At 39.7% G+C, this 23,348-nt stretch overlaps 2 protein-coding genes across 10 annotated transcripts in view; both read right to left on the bottom strand.

Moving 5' to 3' along the window:
• LOC110983939 (uncharacterized) overlaps positions 1-12,472 on the bottom strand; it is a 62,933-nt gene extending 50,461 nt beyond the window's left edge. For 2 of the 3 annotated variants that reach the window (XM_022243642.2, XM_087136038.1), the window contains exon 1: positions 12,075-12,465. The gene's annotated coding sequence lies outside the window, so the exon portion shown is untranslated. Of the gene's footprint in view, positions 1-12,074 lie in introns of all 3 variants that reach the window. The other variant, XR_015425054.1, reaches the window with a different exon arrangement.
• Positions 12,473-14,256: 1,784 nt separating this feature from the next.
• dmtf1 (cyclin D binding myb like transcription factor 1) overlaps positions 14,257-23,348 on the bottom strand; it is a 95,879-nt gene continuing 86,787 nt past the window's right edge. For all 7 annotated transcript variants that reach the window (XM_087135472.1, XM_022243665.2, XM_022243666.2 and 4 more), the window contains one exon: positions 14,257-16,598. In XM_087135472.1, coding sequence (XP_086991598.1) covers positions 16,486-16,598 — 113 coding nt within the window. In that variant the 3' untranslated portion in view covers positions 14,257-16,485. The remainder of the gene's footprint in view (positions 16,599-23,348) is intronic.

The following is a 23,348-nucleotide window of genomic DNA, read 5'->3' as shown; positions in this document are numbered from 1 at the left end:
ACTCGGCCTCAAATTGACAAAAGTACACCGTGCGATTCGATTTCGCCAACGACCGTGGTTACGTAACTACATCGGAAAAATACTGAGCTTCGTAAACAAGCTAAACATCGCATTGATCAAGACTTTTTAAAACTCGGTAACAACGCAGTGTACGGCAAAACCATAGAAAATGTTCGCAATCGTTGCAACGCAAAAATAGTGCGCGACAACCTTTCCTTTAGGAAAGGTTTCTTTAGCCAATACGCTGGTTCTGGCGCACGGCGGTCGCTTGAGCCCCCAACTAAGACCAGACGTAAGTTCGAATAGAATCGTTCACATGAGTAAATCCCACGTCTGTTAGTTTGCTTTTGTGAGGAATAAAATCTTGCCACACCGTTTTGACGTTGTCTTGTTTGATCCAGTTTACTTCAACGTGAGACTCGAGCCCACCGGTTGCCAACCAAAGCGCATCGTGGTAACCTCAAGTCCATAATCGTTAGGAACCGGTTTTGGGTCGTAGTTTTTCCGGGGACGGGGAGATAATTATGCGTGCCGTGTTTAGAAAAACCGGCAATGTCGTAATAGTAAGCGGTTCCGAGACCGTATAAATAAGGATCGCGGGTTTGTCTAAAATTTTTGTTTGGATCCCCGTTAACTCGCGGCAAGTGTCTGTAAAAGGAGCGTGGTTGTAAGAAGTTATTATGTGGGTCAAATAGGTCGTTGCCGAGTAGCGGGAACTTGCACTTTGACATTATTTTTCGAACGGTGTAATAGACGTGAAAGTTCAGCAAAGCCGATACGTAATGGTCGGGATCAACGATCAATGCAAAGCTTACCCCACACGAGGCCGTAGCGTAGTATACCGCAAAATTAATTTGATTTTGATAAAACAACATCGGGTCTGTATTGTAACGATCTACGACTTCTTGTGTGGTGACCCGCGGTATTTTGAAAGCCGTAGTGATATCAGGAAACCTGGCCAAAACGAACTGCTTTTTTGTTAACGACAATAAACATGTTAAAAATTGATTCCCATGGTGAAAAAATGCAAGAAAACTTGTTGAAACAGAGTTATAGATAATAATGGTTGTGCACACTTTTCACTTTAGCAAAAATGAGCAGACGTTTCAATAACAAAATTACATCAACAATTTAAAGGTGATTAAAACGTTGAAAAAGGAAAAATGTAAAGTAAAAAAAAGTAAGCTTTCATAGCAATAATTTTAACATTACAAACTCCACTGAAATCGAATGGCAAACTAAAATCGAAGGAAAGGGATAGAGAAACAGAAAGTGAAAGAGATAGAAGAATAAGATTAAATGATGAAAAGAATGTAGAACATGCTTATATGACTAATATCAATATGGATATTACAATATCAATTGAACTTACAATACCGTTCTAAGAATTAGAAGTAGACAGTTTACCCTTGTTTTATGACATAATAAGAGAATACATTCGAGCTTACGAGGCGGGGAATCTAGATGAATTTAGTGCCTCAGTTGACCAAAAAATAAATGACCTCAACGAACAAACATTGAACCTTTTGCAAGGTGGAGAGCGTGGGAGTGTCGCTTTACAACGGGTTTAACAACGTGGATTGGTTTGGTTTTATTTTAAACGCCATTCCGGGTTTGAGTTTTAAAGTTCAATGAGACTCCAATTAAGTTACAATTTATGGTGACAGATTTAAATCTCAGATTGCGGTTGGGTAAAGAAGTCGGTAAGTTATTGAATTTGCCAAATGGTAGGCTCGTTCCAAACGTTATTTACAAAGGGAAAATAAACACAAACCCTTTTCAGGAGCTTTGGATACACTGTGATGAATTAAACGCCGGGCAACTTGCAGACGTGTTGTGTAGCGCGTTAGTCCCGAGCGAAACCGTTATTAAACCACTTACAAACGAAAAGATAACGAGTTTGAATTTTTCAAACGAAAAGAAAAAAAACATTAGCATCAAGGATGGTAAAATTACGATCGAGTTAGAAGTATCGAGTTTGAAATTATTTTTTTGAAGCGTATAATTAAAAGAACCTATGAATAAAAGTCTTTATCTTGAGCTACCAGATAAAACAATTGAAAACGTAGCGAACCAAAAGGTCTACATACTCAAAAAGATCGAAGACATAAAAAAAATTGAAAGAACGCGACTCGAGATCGCTTACGTATAAAAAGATCAAACGAGTACTCACTGCACTAAATTATAAAGAACAGGGAGTCAAAGCATCGGGTGCCGCGATAGGTATCCCCGCTTTAATGGAGATTATATTGGCCCCCGTCGGGCTAGTGATGGAAGGTCCCGCCATCGGTGCGTTTGCATGTTATGCGTTGTTGAAATGCGGGAGTCGTCGGTTAATCCACAAAATTAAAAAACAATACCAGATCCGAGTGTTGTGCGATGCAAAGTTAAATACGATCGACGAGTACGTATCGCATGCGATCAACGACGGTGACATTAGCCAGGAAGAATTTGTGTTGATCACGGGTGAATTACGCAAGTTTAACGAGATGAAAGGAAAACTACGACGCAAAGCAGATGCCAAACTGAGTGAAACGAGCAATTAAGCAGAAATTCAGTCCACAATTGAAGAACGTGCCAAAACGTTGATAAGGAGAAAAAAATGGATTGTAAAGCTGAGCAAAAACGCTGGAGTTTAAACATTGTTAAACATGAAAATGGGTGGTGGGTATGAACGAGCAGCGAGCGAAGTAAGCCAACCGACGTCACCACCTAAATATTGTATGGTGCCGCCGTCCGCACAAAAGCTATGAGCAAAGCATCAAAAGCGAACCGTGTAAAGTGATGCATAAAAAGGGGAGGGTGAGTAAGTATCAAGGGAAGCTTGGGCATGCACCATGGGCACCGTGGGCAGAGGTAGAGGAGGGGTTGGGTGGGGATCCAAGGGGGTGGAGTTACGTCACTCTTTTAGTCGGATAGGTATAGGAGGGAAAAAATGCCCAGCTTTCTCATTTATGATGCTACTCATGACACTCTGTACAGGTTTTCCTCCCCATTTTTTGTTTAAAACAGAATATGTTTCCCGAACCATGTTTACTATTGGTGCGACCTGTGGTACTGACTCTGTGTACCTTGTCGCGTGGCGTATCCTGGCAGGGGGGTGGTTCAAAGGAGTTTTTCATTTTAAAACTAGCATCCATTTTTTCACCAGTAAAAGAATTCACGCCCCCAGGTGTATAGAACCTCTTGTAGAATGCCGGTGCTTCAATTCTTGGAAAAATCAATCAATCTAATTTTGTTTAAATGGCATTATGTCTCCAGAGGAGGGGACAACTCCCCACCCAACCGCTGGATAGGCCACCGTTAGCGACGCTCGTAGCTTATAATTTAAAAAGTTTCATTCTGCTCCACTCCAGGCCAACAGATAGAATTTCAAATTTAAATATATTTTATAATTTGAGAGGAATTAGGAGGAATTGTGTTAATACGTCTTTGTGTCAGGCTCTTGAATCCCAGTGAACTTCCAAGTGGAACCAGTAAACGAGTTCATTGAAAGCAGAAGTCATCATTAAACGAGTTCATTCATTTTCATTTGTGTTTCGACTTAGTGATAATTGATAATAGAGTATGGGGATCGTGATAAACCTTACTGATATATGAATTTGTTTCCGCTTTTGAACGATAATAACCACTGAAAGAGACAGCAAGCCCCTTTTGTTACAAACACCAACAGGCAATCTTCCCATAGAAAATGTGCATGGTTTTCCAACCCTCGTCAAAGAGGGCGCCCCATTTTATATTGAATGGTACATGTAATTAGAATGCAAATATTTAAATAACTGGGAGAACTTGGAACTGTGGATTTTGTGATCCATATGGTCATAACCAACACCAAAGGGGTATAAGGAAACTGATTTTTAAGACACCAACAGGCAATCTTCCCATAGAAAATGTGCATGGTTTTCCAACCCTCGTCAAAGAGGGCGCCCCATTTTATATTGAATGGTACATGTAATTAGAATGCAAATATTTAAATAACTGGGAGAACTTGGAACTGTGGATTTTGTGATCCATATGGTCATAACCAACACCAAAGGGGTATAAGGAAACTGATTTTTAAGCGATGGATTTGTCTGCTGGCAAACTTCCTCTCGTGCGACTGCACTGCAGTTTCTATTTAGTTTCCTAGTAACAAGCGAGGGGATGAGCATGCTATACCTGCCCCTGGAACAAGTGGTAAGGTAGTTTCACGAAGGACTTTACATTAATTCATTTCAGTCCAGTTTACATCTGCCCAACGATGAATTTTTGCATTATATCAGCTCGAATGAGTCACAATGTCTGGAATATTACGCCTAAACTTTACTCAGGGATGATGATACGAATCTTTTAATTGAAAAGTTGCTTTGAAGCTTTTCATCATGAAGGTGCACGGAAAGATAAAAAAGTTTTTCAGTAGCAAATGCAAAAGAAAATCTTTTGTGAGTATGTGTGGTTCTGAAAAGAATCGGAGGGTATTCAACGTTTCGGACAGTAAAGCCCCGTTCGTTGTCAGGAGATTGCAAGGATTCCAATGGCAAAATGGTTTAAAGACATGTCTGGAGAAGGTTAGGTGTGGCGAGATCCGTAAGATCTCCTTTATTCCTGATTCTGGCCGGCATTCATGGAGAATTCGAGCAGATAGCCATCGCTACAGCAGACCACACGCCTTTGACATCGTTCAGCACGGACAGGACAGTCTTCACCTCTTTCTGGAACACTTCAACGGGCTTCACAGCAGCATCCAGTTCACTGTGAAACAAGAAAGGTATCCAGAAAGCAGGATGGCAGTCTATGTGAAATCGTCTACCGGAAATCCACCACGCATACAGATATATCTATCTGTATGCGTGGTGGACCCCATGGTCAACCAAGCCCTTATTCGTGGAGCAAACAGACGTCTGTGATATCTCACCCAAAGAACTGCATCACATCACCACAGCACTGCATCAGAATGGATACAAGTTATACCAAATCAAGACGGAAGAACCAAGATCCACCCCGAAGGATCACCCATACCCACAGCCAAAAGAGCGATCCCAACGGTGGAAGAAAATAAGAAATGTAGCTGGAGTATGTTTACTTGAATGCCATTATAGACATCTATGCCACATAAACCCAGATTCAGACCTCTTTCTGCCGAGCGCCATGGCTAGCTTTCTTGAGAGAAGCGTGTCGTCATCGCTTCATTTACATCTCATGAATACGGCATTTCCGGGATTTTGTCAACGTGGCACCCGTTCGGACATAAATTGTGCCCTTGGTCAATGGGCCGCTTAGGTGTTCGTCATTCGTCACAGCGCAGCGCGCACCAGCCGCTCACTAACTGTACATGTACATGTGTACATGTACATGCAATACGGCCGTTTCACAATAGTATGCCACCAAGAGTTTATAAAGCGTTGGCCAATCACAATGCGCGAAATTTTTCGACCGAGTGTGCGTTTGGAAAGGGTCGACAAATTTCGCGCATTATGAATGGCCAACGCATTCAAACTCTTGGTGGCGCACTATTGTGAATCGCCCGTAATGTATATACCTACATTGCAAAATCAAGGCGAAGAGCGACCTCACGCGGCCTAAGAAATATGCAAATCAGCTGAACCAGGACGACCGCTTTTGCAACCGTCCATGGAAGCTTATGTTTTTCTTTACTTTTGCTCTAGATTTCTAGCATGCAACCTTATATGCGAATCATGAATAGATAGCTGCAGGCGTGCAATAAGTGCACAGTGTCCAATCCCAGCTAAGTATACATGCATAATGCATCAACGAGAACTGGCATTCTTGGTAACCATGTAAAATGGCGGACTTTCCGAGACGACTGCAGCACAATCACGACGACTTCTCAGACACAAAACACGCCAAGGGCTGCTTACACATGATAAGACTTTCTCCTGTATTCGTGGCTTGGGAGGATGTTTTTAGAAGGGAAATAAAGTTCCTTGATCAGACTTTCTCCAGTAATCGTGGCTTGGGAAGATTTTTTTTTTGAAAGGGAAATAAAGTTCCATGATCAGACGTTCTCCTGTTTTCGTGGCTTGGGACGGTGTTTTTCGAAAGTTAATAAAGGTCCATGATCAGACTTTCTCCTGTATTCGTGGCTTTGGCGGACAAGGGAAGTAAATTAAGTTCGCCCTCCATATATACTTGCTCTTTGTATTAGTTGCTAAAGAGAATGTTGTTCATGCACACACTGACCTATTTTAACAGTTGAAATCATTAAAATAAACCATATGTTGTCCTCTGTACATACTGAGTGACTAAACACATACGCCTGATAAAACATACACACCAGGACCATAATTGGATGTCACTGCCAAAGGGATAGTATATTATTTATGTTCTAACATTCACGCATCGTTGCCTCTCTTTGGGATCGCCGCCGTTGCAACATCGTCGTTGGCTGCGGGGCACTTGCTTTGGACTTACAATTTTTTTTCAGCTCTGCCTGTTACTTTGCCGTCGCCTTGGTTTTTTTTCACAGCTGCCTTCGCAACATCGTAGCCGTTTCCATTCATTCTGCGTTGCCTCATTCTCAGATAGAACCCCATTATTTTTTTGCCTCGCTCACCAACCGACGCCGCTGCAACATCGTGGCCGCCATAGGGGATACTTGGTTTGGACTTAGCATTTTTCATGCCCTCAGCTCCCCATTCATTCACGAAACGGGCTTCCAGAGCTACGGCTAGGTCTATTGTCTACGCGTCTCCACGCATTTCTAATGGAGTGAAGACCTAGACCTAGCTCTAGGCAAGAGATTCGAATGCAGCCTAAGCCTACATTCATTAACCTTCACATACCCACATGAAATCCCGTTTGATTAGCTGGCGCCCATTTGCTACTTGGCCCGTTTGCAACTGCGCCCGTTGCATTTTCCGGCATGGACTGCGCTGCAACACGGCCACTTCGACATCGTAGCCAACAGTTTCAAAGGGGTAACTTTCGAGTGGCGAGCAGCGGTAAGCCTTAGAATACTTTCTGCGGGGTCAAGACGGTTTCGTGAATTTGCCAACAGGGTACGGGAAATGCAAAACTGGAGGTCGCCGTCGCGACCAAGCCTGTATTGCAACCGATGAAGCCAGATAGCCTTTGTCCACTAATTTAATTCGTTGGGAAAAAATTAATCAAAATCAGTAAAGAAAAGCAAAGCTAAGGCGAACTCGATTTCCGATTACTCTGATAAGCTGGAAAAATAAGTATTGTTGACTTGTCGTGTACGTTTGCGATCAGTTAACCTTTCCGGTTACGACCAACTGGAATTATGCAGTTACCCTGTAGCAATGAACCAATCCAAAAGTGTATATGAAACATCGGCTCTTCATTAGCATAATGGCCCCGCCCAATACAACTTCCGTGGAAGGTGGCACCATACAAGCTGGGCGTTCGTCCTGGTTCAGCCGATTTGCATATTTCTTAGGCCGCGTGAGGTTACCCTTTACCTTGATTTTGCAATGTATGCAGGCACGGTATGTACGAACGCAGGTACCTACTAGGTACTGCGACGCATGACGAACGCCTTGACCAAGGATACGCACCGCTTAAGTTGTTGCCATAAATGTTTAAATTCATAATTACGCGTACTCACACAAATGGCCCTGGCGGCAAGAAGTGTGAGTGGGCCATTGAAAAGGTAAAGGGGTCCCAACTTTGATGACTGTTTTCTCTCTGGTTTTCTGGCTTTGTTCAATTTTTCTTCAGAAAATCCCATTAAATCGTTTTGGCGATTCGTTTTATCTTTGCGTTTTAGTGCTCTGTAAAAAGACTATAATCGTGATCCCTTCTCTTTGGAATCTGCACTTTGTCTTGTCGTACAACCTCAAACAAAACTGGATACCACTTCTGTCAGTGTTACTTCAAATTACAGTACCTGTATAAATTATGCACATCAGTACTTGTTTGCAAATGCACAGGTTGGCGTCAAGAACACTACCGATGTAACTTATACTTCTTCTGATGGAAGGGAGCCATACTGAGAAACTGAGAAAAATCACGCTTATGAAGTCTTTTTACAAAGCACTAAAATCCCACTTATACTTATACACTAATAGCAAAATAGCAAATTTAATGTGATCTTCTGAAGAAAAAAAATGAACAAAGCCAGAAAACCTGAGAGAAATTGATCATCAAAGTGGCACCCCTGTACCGTTTTAAGGCCCGTTCAGACTTTTTGCCGCCAAGGCCATTTGTGCGCAAGCGTGCATAATTATGAATTTATTAGTGAAAAAGTCTACTGACGCATACCGGACCCGGACTATTCGACGAGAATAGTAGACCGGTTCCCATCCCGTGCGTAGTTTTACACACGTCTTCCGAACGTACAGGGACCGGTAGCAGGCAATGAAACCAGAGGAATCCCGCCGGTTTCATGCAAATGAGGAAACGAAGCCCGCTCAATGCACAAATCAAACAGGAGCAGATAGAGTATGTCGCCTTTTCCGCTTCGTCACCGAAAATAACTTCACCAAAAATTGTTTATTTATCTAAAATTTAACGAAATAACCAATGATTTGAATTAAATTAAAATAATTTTTTGATAATATTCAGTGGAAAAATAAATTACTACACTGCGGTTAACAGAGGACGAAGAAGGTTAGGTGAAGTAATCACCTGAAATGCTATATAATTCAACGTTTAAGTTTTGCAATTGGCCTGACAAAAATGAAATATTCACCATCCAAATTGAAAAGGATTAATCACGTACGTCACACTGCAGCCAGCTACCGATCCATATGTAACAATCAACGAGAATAGTTCGAATCACGGGGTTTGCTGTCCAGACAATCAGTATAATTGCCTTTAGCCATTTTCACTCCAGGGGGTGTCCTCCATGAAGAACGGTATCGTTCTCAGACAAACTCGACGGGACATTAATTCCGGTGGTCATTGCAGTCTACATTCATACTAGTTTGTGTATTTTGTATAGTTTGTGAAATTTGCTTGCAAGAGTTTCAGCCTTAAGGTCTTTTCGGTGTAAGACTGGTTCAAATTAACCGTCTCAAAGGGAGGTCGACACGATTATTTTCTTTTAATGGCGAAATGTCCGCGACCTGTAATTTATTTCAAGGAGTACGCCAAGATGCAAGGGTCTGGAAAAGAACTGACATTTATCAAGTTAGAGCCTGGTTGGTTTCAGGATCCTAAATGTTGGCAATGCTTGAAATTCTTTCGCGTTGAATGTATCAAAATTGAGGTTGCTTTCAAACAAGAAATAGTTTTTCGGGAAGCTGAGGTAAGGATGTGGGCTCCACTAGTTTGGCGTACACAAGATCTTCAAATATGCGACCCGGTGTCCATGCCTGGCACTCGATAATATTTGAAGATAAAGGAAATATAACTAACTTGGCGGTAGTCAAAATCAAACGTGCTTGACAGGGGTCCAACCAGTGGGTTCCCCTTAGAGTGCATTTTTTTTTATAGACCAGCGACCCTTATGAAGAAGTGGTACATGCCTGTAGCAAAATCACGAAATTTTCTTTTCTCATTTTTATAGTTGTTAATAATCCAATGAGAGGAAGGAACCGAATCACACATGCGTTTTGACTAAAAAGGACGGAAAATATCCGGGATCCTACTCACACACAATTTCATATACGGCCGGACTTAACGTCCGGCCGTATATGAAAGCTTAAGCGGGCTAATTTTTCTTAGACATGTTGTTTGTGCAATTTTAGACTCCTCTTCAACTTCAGTGTGGTTCGGTATATTAAAAGGCCCGCTTCTTTGAACATTTGAAATTTTCCACACTTTTGCAGACAACAGAGGGTGCTGTTGCTGTGATATCAAGGAGTTAAGAAACTGCTCAGTATGTAAGTTTAAACTGTGAACCCGCCTGTGCTCACTGAAAAAAATTCTGTCAAGGGTTGCTAGTGGGATTATATTTGTCGCGTACTCAACGATGAATCACCAGAGGAAAGGAAACTCAGGACAGTAAATTATCAGAACTTGCAGTTGTTTCACAAATCTATGCAAATTGGGCTTTGATTCTTGTTCATTAAAACGAAACCAAACAAATTTGAATATACAAAATAGGGTCGACAGAAACATGAGGGTGCATTTTTCTCCACAGCTAAGAGCCGCGGTCTTGCCCATTTTAAACCAAGCACTCAGTCTCAGTCGCCTTTTGCTTAAGCTGTCTTTCAGTCAAAGATTTGGGACAAGCACCCACGGGGTCACCGACTTCTCATACATGTTATTGGCTGGAGTGACAACATGGAGTGGAAATTGAACCTGAGAATATGCATTGCCGTATACCGTTAAAACTTGATTTGTAAAACCTCCGTTTTGCGCGTTTTGATTTTTGTGACAAAAGTGTATTTTTAATGACTGGTTTTACATATTGCTAATCGCAACCATCACAACCATCATCACGAATGTAGTCGTGAGTACTGCATATTACCATTCTTTGCTAGAACCCCCACAGATTCTGGAAACAACCTCTATTACCACCTCTCTAAATTGACGGTTGGAGCAACTGCGACGGCACGGTTCTAAAGGAGGTTGGGGGATCCAGTCCCTAGCCTTTGTCTGGACCCCCCCCGCCATGAAATAAAAATAAATAAAAAAAAACAAAAACAAAACAAAACTAACCGAGCAGTAGCAAAAGTTAACAGGTGACGTCACGTACATGTACGTAGGGTCTAGCTCCCTAAAAACTTGGCTCCAGAACCGCGCTTGCAACTGCGTGAAAACAACACTTTCATCACCTCGAAATCATCCTCTGTTGAACCTCCCCCAAGAACTCTATTTGACATGATTTGGCAGTCACTCTCAGTTTGGAGGCGAAGGTTGCATGCTGGGGCTCCACTTGGTTACAAGAAATAGTGTTCTAAGAAATTAAAACTGTAGCCCAAAGAAAAACTTACCTGATAGATTCGTGTTTGTATAAAATGTACAAATAAAAATAGAACAATAAACAAAGAGGGAGCCTGGATCATTCGATTGCATTTGACTTCGTTTCTCCAGTCACACAAATAACTTTCCTTTTTTCAGCATTAATTCGTTCAGAATATTTTGAACGGTCAAATAACCGTCTACGAAACTATGTCCTTTGGAATGCGAGTCATTTTGAAGGAGAAAAAAGAAAATTATAATTTTAATCCCCGTTAATGTCCCCCCCCAAAAAAAAAATTCCACCCCTCGTTTTGGTTGCTTCACTTGTTAAAGTTGTAGAGAATACTAATGAATAACCTTGTATAGCTTGTGATTTAATGTCATCACTGAATACAATGTCAACACCACCGAGATATAAAATGTATTGGCCTTCCAAGGATCATGAAAAAAGTACATGTAATAATGTATACTAAGAGAAAATGAAAACGTGTTTCGCTGAGGTTCAAAAGGCAAGCTACACGTGGCTCTGAAAACCTTGAGTGCCTCAGCTCAGTTGCTTGGACCATGGTTTGGCAAAGTTGAAAGTAGACTATTCCCCCTGTTGCGTTTTAAGCAAGAATAACATTCCCACAGTGCGGTCAAGAGTGTGGCCGTGGAGACGCAAATTCCGGAGACCGGACACAAACACATAGTCCGAAAGAAGTAATAACTTCGTATGTATCGAAAACAAAAGCTTGCCGACTGGGTTAACAGCACAACGGTTACGTTACTGCGATTTATGCACAATGCAGGACTTATTACTGGACCAGCAAAATTCCACTAACCAATATAGTGCCCATGGTTAGGGAAGGGCACTCGTGACGTTCCAAAAGTCGCTCGAACTGTTCATTTCATCTTGCGATAACTGCAAAATTTTTATCTGTTTTCAAATTGTTGCTTAAGTTATTTGGTGCTTACTCTTGCAATGGTTGAAGAATTTGTCCCTTTCATAACTGGTGCTTTGTTGATTTTGACGGATGTTACGACGAATCGGAATCGGACAAGGCAAATCAATGCTCAGGAAAATGAATGTGGCATCCGTGCGGAATAGATTTATCACGTTTCATAACTAGAAGGTGCTGTGTTTCTTTCAAGTTTGTCAATTAAACTGAAGATTGTCAAGTAAACAAGAAACATGAATTTCTGGCATGTCTGGTGAAGGTATGAATCTCGAAAATGAAACACATGAGCAAACTGCCTGATTTGTTTAATATTCAACTTACCTTTTCAGTTTCGCATCAAGGAAAACCCAAATGCTATCAAGAAGTTCGTAGAGATACTGTGAATTCGTCGCAAGGTAAGAATAGTATTCCCCGAAACAAGTATAATAATCCGGGTGTTACCAACCCATGAATAGGGCTGATCGCTCAAAGCTGCACGCTAAAATCCCAGTCAGATACCAGATAGTGGCTCCTTTGCGGACGGATTGGGTCGGCTCTGCACGTACCAGGTTTTCACGACGTACCAACTGGCAAGGCTAATTAAACGGGAAGCTCCGAAAAACCTGGATCTGACAAGGCCTGCAACGTGTGACGTCGCAGTCACGTGAAGGTCGTTGACTAATACTTCTTGACCAATCACGCCACTCGCGATAAGCGGCCTTCGCTGCGACCTGACTACATGCACTGTTTAGATCACCAACTTTCACTGTACAAACTACATGTACAGCTGCATCTCTATTTTACAGTTGGCCTTTTCTTGTATGCCTGCAAATTTAGAACGTTTTATAACTTACCGTATTAAGGAGAAGATCAGCCAGTGTACTAGCCTTGACCAAATTAGTCTTGTTCTCCGACAAAGCGAACGATCCCAGCGGCCCCAGCCGCAAAATTACTCTCGTTTTCACTGAATAGGCCTAGCTTATGCACATGATTTGCCGTATGGTCGGTCGGACGGTCGATCGATCAGATAGGCACGTTAGCTCAGATGACATTTGGTAGCCTGTAAATTATATTAGCATGTAACGGCTGGTTTACAGAAGTTTGAGAACGTCAGCGACAGAAGGGACCTGTCGCTCGCGCCGCCGTAAGAAAACAAGTAGGCAGCCTCGGTCGAGGCTGGCGTGTCAGAGGCGTAACGCGAATGGAAGATGAACAGATAATTTTGTTGAATATGGACAGAAAATTCAGATCGAAGTTCGGAATCTAAACCGGAACAACATTTTAACACATCCACTTTTATACCCACACCCTTGCAACTATGACAAAAAATCACATCGGGGAACCCTTCATAATTCTATTGTTCTCATGTTTTTGGTTTGGAAAGCTATCGGTCAAAAAAAATGAAAGGGGGGGAATTAAATAGTGAACGCCCTTCCCGAAAGATTATAACGATGACTGAAAAAATAAGGGGTGTCAACTGGGTGGTGTTAATTACAGTGAGTGGGGCAAACAACGGCTAAATGTTTGACATAAAGACTCAATAACATATTACTGCAAATAGCTAGTGAGTCGAAAACAAAGTTGAAATGGGTAAGTTGATAAATCCGATTTGATCTGTTCGTTATGCAGTATCAATTCGAATCCAACTGAACTACATTTTAACAAAACATAGAACCCTTTCAAGCAATGGCACAATTGGTAGCGTTAATTGGAGGAAGAAGCATAGGACAAATGGCATTCCATTTTCTTTCCATTTTGACATGGAAACCACAGAAACACACCACATTCGCAAATGCATGTAGCCCTCGTCACTTGACAAGCCGATTCTGAAGAATTAACTGAAGATTTAGTGTGAAATGCGATCATGCAGGATATATCTTAAAACACAAAATTCCACACGAAAAGCAGGGTATATAAAAGACTCGGGGAAATTATATCTCTTTTATGACCTGAAAGAAAAGAAGAAAATTCAGACAACTTCTAGCTGATAACATCACCTCAGTGTAGTTCACGAGGTTGGCATCAAACGCAATAACCTACATGGCACTGCAACCTTTGGTGGCCCGCTTAGTATTAGTTGATTACAAACGTTTTGGGGTTGCCAGGACTTGGTGAATTCACAGGAGATAAAAATGTTGCAGATGACTGCCCACAAATGACGTTTACGAGCAAAACCTGCATCGGTTTAGTTTTAATTGTTCCAGTAAGAAATGCACCAACCAACATGAAATGTCTCTCTCGCAACCTTTTCGTTTGGGGTGGGGGTGGGTAGGGGTGGGGGTGGGTAGGGGCGTGGTCTAGGGTCCAGTAAATGATTCATTACAGTTAGGAGCAGCGAGGGAAGCAATTTCCTTTGCGCAGTGCTGCCAATGATCATCGTTTCTGTCAGAATGGCAAACCGCACTGTGGGGCTGTTTGCTAGAAGGAATCGTGTGTGAAAAGTGTGCACACAGACGGCCTACACTTTTAGCTAGAAAGCGTTGCTTCTATTGCAGGAAATGAATCACGGTGTACATGGCAAGACTGATATTCAAGGAACATTAAATTCATCCAGAGTAACTACATACAAATATCAGGACACATTATTAAACCGAATGGAAATAAACCTACCAGGAGGCATGGAAGATAAAGAGAAAGCCCTTACTTCAGCAGGAAAAGTCACATTCCCTCAGGTATCGTGACCTACATGCCAATCACTAGCTTACCGTGGCCATATGTAGATGTATTAAATATTGACATGCATGTACAAAATGGGTTCTTACCAGTTTAAAAATCACACAGCATATTACGACAAAAACATCTTAATTTTAAAACCCGACTTTCCAAATGTTTATTTAAAGGGCTTTGCAAACAGTAAAATTACTTTTGACACATTTAGCCCTGTATTAGATTTACCTTTGTACTTCATGTGGGGTGGAGTGCTTACAATATAATAAAATGCAAGTACATGTACACACACAAAACACCAAGGTTATTCAGGTTTTTCTATCTGAAAATTTGTATATTTCAAGGGCTGAATTACATATTAAGACTTAAGAGAATTTAGACAAATTTTATTAAGTTTAACATAAAACTGACCTTTGCGTTCTTGTTTATAATGTTCTACCTCTGTATAAATTTATGTACAACACACTAGCATCATGAGGCATCAGAGAAAAACTTTTTATCTGATTGGGAGGAGCATGTACATGTAAGTTCTGTTTAATAACCTTTCTTAAATGCAAATGAATATGTTCAACTTGATAAGCAGGATCATTTTCATGTACTGAATTCAATACTTGGCGTGTAAACATTGCCTTTCAAATAAAAGGCATCCACTGACTTCACTGGTTCACTCATTCATTCATTTAGAATGAATGATGAGTAAGGCTCCAAAATGAGTTGAGGTCAATCTCTCATGGTCTGTTTTATACAATACCTGTATGAATCTCCGTCATCTAATTGGTGGATTGTTAATCACATGTCAATGAAATATTTTTTCTATTCAATGGTACATGTTGAATAGAACTTCACTATTTCATTCCCAGTAAGAAAAAGAAAAATACTGTAGGGTCAGGAACCAGTCTAACACTGCATGGTACTACCAATAGGTGGTGTATCGGATGCAAATCTGCTTCACAAAATGGCAGATGTAAATACATGATGACCACAGTAACAGAGGAGGACTTGTGTAGGTATTAATAAAACAAATAATTAAAATATTTGACACCCGTGTAATGTTAAGAACAATTTAAAGAAGTTACAAATAAAATGTTTCATTCCAAAGGGCTTTGCCATGTGGAATGGAAAATTTCATCTGTCATCTCATAAAATTATTTTTATCATTGCATTTATAAGCTTAAACATTCATTTTCTGTATATTAACAATGACTACACACAAAATATTAACAAATAAATGGAACTTGACTTAGTATATTTTACCCCTATCCCATTCCCAGGATTAAAAAAGCTAGAAATACTCCAACTGGAATGGACAAACATTTATGTACTGTGAATTTCTCTGAAGTTCACATTTGGCCCACTAGACCCTATGTTCTTATAAGCACACGTCTTCTCACTTAAACGATATTCTGCAAGTATAACGTAATTTCACAACCGCAATTAGAAGCCATTATGTGCATGTTATATGCCTCTTCGACCAACAGGGTGTCGCTGTGATTTACCACCAAATGCACGCATGCATCAAGCTGAAGAGTGTGTTTGAGAGCAGTGTCACCACAGTTATTGCATCAAATCAGATTAGCTTATGGCCAGCGTGAGTTAGTGTAATACAAAAACCATATTATCCTATTCTCTATTGCCAGATGTGTAAATGCTAACACATCAGCTTTTTAGATTGTAACAGTAGTAGTATAAGCAAGATTGTTCAAAGCAACATAACACAATATATGTCTTGTGATGGACCCCGATACTAATTAAACTCACAAAAGCAAGTGTGTGCTATTCCCTAAAGCAATCACTCTCGACAATCTTTATTCCTTTTTAGTGGAATGCTTTACATTTATGTGTATGATTAAGTTACATGTTGGTTCTTTCATGATGATTTTAATAGTCGTTGAAGCACCTTACAGTAAGTTTAAATGAAAAGAGGAGTTTATAAATTTTGTATTATACTTTGCCTAAAACATGCCTCTGGGTGTTGAACAATGAGCCAAAATCTTCCCCACCGTAGAGTTAACACAAGACACAGTCTCAGACCTCATAGCAAGTCCATGCCTTGGTTTTGGTATCTTTATCCAAGATGCCTGATAAACTAAGATAATTCTGAAGATGGAGGAACACTCAACTTTTCCCTGGTCATGGAATCTACACTGGTTGGGGATCCCAGGAGATCTGAGCCATCAGACTGTCCTTGGAGTATTTGGCCTGCAAAGGTAAAGACAACAAAAATTGAAACAAATAATTTCCATATCTTTTGAAGTTTCTCCAAAATGTTATACTATTAATAGAACACATAAGATGTCTCAGTTGACGTTTTTGCATTTTTTCTTTAAAGATGCACACTTTGTAAAACTGCACCCATTGCAGTAACTTCTATTGATTTGAATGTTTGTTTCATTAAACTTCATTTGATTTGAATGATCCTTAGTGCTTTCAAATGATTAGAAATTTAACTGAAATACCTTACTTGATTCCTTTATTCGTGGAAAGACTGCATCATGATGGACATGAAACTATTTTTGCTTGCATTAAATGATTAAGAAAGTTGCACTTTCTCGAGAAAAATCCCAAAAGAATTGAATGGTTTACACTATCACCTCAATGGGCTGCCACATGCCCAATCAACTACAGTCACTTTGAAAATAATAAACTCCAGTGGGGGTATGTTTACTGTAGCTATTTGCCAAAGATATTTACCATGGTGATCAATAATTTACATTATTTTATCCCACATAACAGGCTACTGGCTGAAATCGGATCTACTGATTAGTTGGATTTGTTTAAAACCTGTCTGGCATTCATCGTTTCAAGCACTTTTTAAATTAATTATTTATTAGTTGAATTTTTTGAATAAAATGTGACTCTTTGTGACAGAGATAGCTTCTTTATCATAAATAAAATTATTATATTTACACATCTTTGTCACAAAAGGGAATCTGTAATTACATATGCACTACCCTAGCATACAATGAAAAGATTCTGAAAAAGCCTAAAAGTGTTCTCAACAGAATACAAGTCATTGAAATTCCCAGACACCCTAATGACCCATTCAAGAAACACCCTTGACCCATCGATACCACAGACAAATTCCGCAGAGAACACAAACCAATAAATATTAGGTTTCCATGCTAGATTACTGCACCTAGAACCAACACCATGTTTCAACCATACAGTCTAACATTTTACTACCTAAACCTCTGAAAATCACAAGGGAATTTAAATTAAGTTTTGAGCATAAATTGTTTCATGCAGTTTTATGCCAAAAAGGTTTCACCTGATCCCCCAAACTCACTTGTGGTATTTTGCAGAAACAACATGTCCACTCTAGGAATAATTTTAGTAATGTTACCAGAGAGGAGCTACAAACAAACAGAACACAGCAAAAAACAGAAGAGTAGGTTAACCCTGTCTCTAAAAAGTTAAATTAAAGTTAAAATTTCTGGGGTCCACAATAAAAGGTAATTTATAACAAAGTAATGCAAAAAATAAAAGGAATTCGCAGGTTCTCTTTAAAGACTGACTGTTTCTTGGCATTCCTACTGACAAAATTTGCATACCATCAATGTCTCTAATGGAATTATGAAAGACGATGACTGTACATAAATTAAAGGGAGACAACTGCAATGAAGTATTAGGCCAGAGGATCGTAATGTTCTACCTTTAACACTTTGAGGTCATTTACTTGAAATCACATGCGCTACACTATAAATCCAAATTAGAAAGACTTCCCCTGAGCAAAATGAATTAACTCCTGTTGTTAAACTCAATTGAAGCAACTATGGATAGTTTTTCTATAAATAAGCAAGAAAAGGGGAACTGAAGGAAGTCATCTGACTAACATTAAAAGGGGGGGCCTATGTGAAGACAGTTGTTGAGGCTGTATTACATACAATGAGAAGCTTAAAAGTTGTTTTAAGAAGCAATATCTAACAATCATCCTTTTTGTCCATACAAATTATAATTGAAAAAACACTTTCTCACCCCCACTTTCTTATCACTGGACTAACCAAATCCAAGAATAAACTTATCTTCCCAAATCAATACCTGTACTCCAACCATGGGTCCTTGCTCTATGCTCCAATTAAGACAGCTGCCTGGTCACCTACATGTAACATGTTTACCAATCCAATGAGGTCTCAATGCTTAAATATGTCACAGTCGGTATTAATTTTTACTCAAGTCCAACTAAGATGACAACCACAAAGGTTGATCACATCTCAGTATGAGACAAAGCTGAGGCCACAGCATACACCTCCCTCCTAACCATGTCAGGATATCAGTACACCAGTACACACCACAAGTGTGGTAACACCCAGTGAGTTACTGGCATGAAATGGCCATCATGCCAAGAACTTGTTAGTCTGTGCTCTTTTGATAATTTGCTTGTTTGGCTCACACATGTTGGGCAGTCTCGCAGCATGTGGCGAATTCTTCCCCAATGATCACTGGTGTTAAAGGTAGTATCTCTGTGAATGTATGTAAGACCCATTCTATCACTGAAGTTGTGCAAAAACTCATGAACAACCAAAAGGTTGGAAAAAATCAAGTTCAACAACAACGTCCAGGTGGAGCTCTTTCACACAACACACTGTATGTCCTTTTGTTACAACCACCACTGCTGAACCTGCCTATCTCCTAAACCAAACTATTTCAAACTACACAATAACAGATGTCGGTAACTGTTCAGTGGATAGTACAAAACTGGTGTTGACGAACACTAGAATTAGTGAAGGGGTGCAGTGAGACAGGAAGACCAAAGAAGAAGGGGAGCTGTAGTCTATGAGTCATAAAGTTTCACTTTAACCTCTTTTCATTTGCCTCTTTAAAGTGAACAGATTTGGAAGAACAAATAAATTGTAAATTGGGGTAATATTCAATTTCCATGAGGTATGATTCTATCAGATACAGCTGTGCAGTCTCCGAGTTGAAGCCAGTGCCTTCTGTAAAGGGAAAATTGATCATGATACAAACCACCTTGTCCTGTGCCTTATCCTTTTCAGCCTCATATCCTTAGTGAAAATGGGGGTAACAACGTACTAAACATGGGTGTGGTATGAGGCATAAAAGTTCTTCCTTCAACAGCTGTTACCATAAGGCAATTCTGGTCACAGAGCTAGTGACTGGCCACAGAATATAGAGAATAAAAGGATAAGAAGTCAGAAGACAGAGGTATGACAAAACAATTGTTGACTGCTGTGATGTGGGATATGACATTTTGAACACCCTTGGGCACAAATAGTGCCCTTGGGTATTCAAAAGGTCACATCCCACATCACAGCAGTCAACAATTGTTAAATATACATGAATACAGGCTGACTATTAACAGTAGTAACCTAAATTTGAAATGCGGCAGTCATGTATTGGCCCAGTGACCTTACGTTTGTTTCAGGGGGACATTTAGTTTGTGTGCATGTGCCTCAAATTGTTTTGTGCCCGTGCAATTTGAAGATGGCTACTCAGTGATTGCTGATTTGAGCTAAGAATGTATTGGGTATCATCATCTCCGAATTATTATTTTTCATTTTTTCTTTGTAACTGATATGAATTTCTAACTTTCCGATTAAATTTGTGAAAGTATAACTTCAAAACGACAAATATATAGCCTTATGTTGGATTTGATCAGCGATATCTATGGCGAATGCATTTGATACAAATGCAAAAATCAATAGTATCTGAGGTGGAAAATGGCATAATTGGCATGATTGACCATGATTGACTGAGCGATGTAGGGGGACTAGGCCAGATCCTGGTTGGTGCCCCTGCTCAAGCGGTCGTCTGCAGTCTTACCACTCGGCATCTGCACTAGTAAGCAGGAGGTTGTGGGTTCGAGTCCCACCCGAGTATTAAAGCTTGTGAGGTTTTTTCGCAAGCTCTCGGACAAGCACTGAGCATACAGTGCTTATTAATATACGTTGGGTAAGGGCAAAACCTGTTATACAGAAAAGCATTGTAAATGGGAGCACTAGAACCACATAAAACTGTACACAGTGAATGGGCTTGCAGTTGGGGAAATGAAAATAGAGTGTTATATCAGAAAGAGCATTTTATCAGAGAGCACTATAACAGGAATCTACTGTATTACCACTTTTAAACAACAAGCCCACTTCGGGTTTTTACCGAAGGAAGGGTCACATGATTTGACCCACACGAAATGGATTGAAGACCCAATGTCACTCTGGCATTTGAGGCAAACAGAACATTATTTTAGTATTATCGTTGCTTCCAGGTCTTCCTTTGTGCAACTATGAGGACGAATGAAGATCACTAAACATCCAAAATTGGGCCTTGAAAATGTGTACAAAGTCAATGGGCTGAAATAAATATTAAAACTTCAATAAAAAAATACTTGATAACATCGTCATGTCATCATTTTTCTATGTACATCTTTTAACTAAGGTCCTTCATTGATTTAAGTTTGATGAAGATCCGAAGTTGCAAAAGGACCAAAGTTGAGGGTGGAAAAAACATGCACAAAACAAATGGGCTTTAGGTCAGAAGAGGAAGAGGAAGAAGGAGGAAAAAGAACCAAAAGAATGCCTTTTTCACAAAACTGAGAAAAACCAAACAAGAAAAAAATCTTAACAAAAGCAAGAGCTGTTTCAGCGACTAAAATCGCCAAAACAGCTAAAAAGAAAAAAAAATTAAGAAAAACAACAGCTGTTTCGGCTGAGTTGCCGAAACAGCTAAATACGTTAGAGATTAATGCGTTTATTCAGTGATATTTCGAAACCAGTCTCAATGAAAATGTCAAACAATACATCTACCTGTTCAGACACAAACATTGTATCACCAGGCCACCTATTAAATTTAGAATTCTGCAGTAATTCCATCATTTGGCATGGGGAGTTTCCTGTTTTGCATGAATGTCCAAATATTATTTGTGCTAATGTAATGGGTCACTTTGGGAGCAACAAGGAGCACTCCATGAATGTCAATGTCAAGATGGAAAGCTTGTCAAGCATTGAAAACTCTTTCCTCCACTTCAGACATGCTATTTAGAAGAAATGAGCTCACTCGTTGTGTTTTTGATGTACATTGAACATGGGTGTTTCTATTCATTAAGAGCTTCATTTTTTTCCTATCTAATCTGAAATGATTTTGTAAGTTTAGAAAACATTCTTCAAATAACAAGAGTAATTAAAGAATAAAAATAACCTATACCAGTAAATATGTGTATTGTTTGAAGACCATTTCAATGGCAACTTCCACAGGAATACAGAAAATATGACACTATACATTCTGCAGTTTAAAAAATTAGGCTTTTTGCCAGCTACAAAATAGCAGTAACAATGACGGCAAGTATTGGTCCTTTAGGCAGTATAGCAATTTTCTTTGGGAAAACTGGAGAAATATGTCAAAATAGGGTTTCAAATGTTGCATTGTTCAACAAATTTGCATGCTATTTTGCTTGTATTTCGTTTGTTAAAATTCATTCAAGACACAGAAAAAATCTGTCATGATTCTTTTGAAATGCTCATTTCAAATTTTTTTTTCAGACAGAAGAGTTCTGTCATAATTGTTTGACACACATACAGAATTTTACCCCTTCTTATGGCTTTGTTATTAAGGGGCAAACAATTTATTACAGGACCTCCAACACAAGAAAATATCGCTTTCGTTGCCTGCTACTATAATTTGCGAGCTGCCAGCACACTGAAAGCTGCTGCGCAAGTGCTACCGCAGAAACTAACTGTCTGCACAGCCTACAGCAGGGAAACATACGTAACCTGTGATCAAAATGCAAGTTTCACTTCCAGAGGTTGTCAGCACAGGACTGTTTGGTGAAGTAAACTGGCAAAGTAAATACTGTACAACAGAGCTGGCACTGTACAAATTAATGCTGCTGATATCAACAACAAATGAAAGCTTGCTCTGTGAATGTTACCACCCTAAAAAATAAAATGTCAAATGCAAACAAGATTACAGAACTAACTCATTCTCTATAAAACCCTTTCCTGAGTACTGTGTCACTGCACTGACTTCACTGAGTGGTCGTCTTTTTCGTCTACCATTTCATACAGAGTGTGTCAAATATTTTATTATCAACCAAGTGTTATTATTGATAAAGTACACAAAATTCCTGAGCCTCAAGCTGTGTAAATATTGCAGTGACATTATTCTGGAAACACTCCAGGGCAAACCAGCAGGATACATTTTAACAGATAGCACCGACAAGTACACTTCAAATAGTCCACATACGTGTAAAACTAAAAGAACCTTGCCCCTACAGGGCATGGTTGTTCATTCACATCTCTCTTTCCACTTTTACATGTTTGTTTGCGGCATTAATTGGCAGATTTACCTCATAATTATGATCAGTGAATTATTGTCATTGTTGAGGTAGATGTACAGGATGTGAATATGGAATTTTTTTCTTCAAAAAGATAATGAAGCATTAAGTATTAAGTCAACATGCAATGTTTTTCCAAAGAAGAAAAGGCACCGTTAATGAGATGTCATTTCTGACTTAAGTAGTAAAGAGCACAAATGTTTCCATTGTATATGTGCTCTTTGAGTCCCCCAAACAAATTTTTAACAAACTGTGCTGATATGAATGAAAGGAAGGGCAAACTATTTTGTGTAAACTATGTCACATTAAAGCAACATATATATTATTTCAGCCAAAACAGCTTGCATTTCCACCTGTGACTGCCTAGCAGAACCTGAGTTTTCATAAGTTATTAATTCTATTGTGATTTGAAACCTCTCCAAGATTCAACTCAATTTGACAAGACACCAAGGTATGCATAAGCTCACACTCTTACACTGTTTTACTTCAAGATGTTAAACTTTCTCCAAAGTGAGTGTCTGTATCACAAACTTACAGGCTCAAGAGTGAACTTGACAGTTTAGCCAAGCACAGTCATATTTCCTTCCTCATCACTTCCTCTTGTACACAATTAAACCCCTGGGTATACTCAAACTAAAGCCAGGAAAGGTAAATCTTAGTTAGTA

This window comes from Acanthaster planci, linkage group LG04 (genome assembly GCF_054643075.1).
Source record: "Acanthaster planci isolate LZ-2023a linkage group LG04, COTS_SCS, whole genome shotgun sequence".
Taxonomy (NCBI): domain Eukaryota; kingdom Metazoa; phylum Echinodermata; class Asteroidea; order Valvatida; family Acanthasteridae; genus Acanthaster; species Acanthaster planci.
This window is presented reverse-complemented; position numbering and strand designations above follow the sequence as displayed.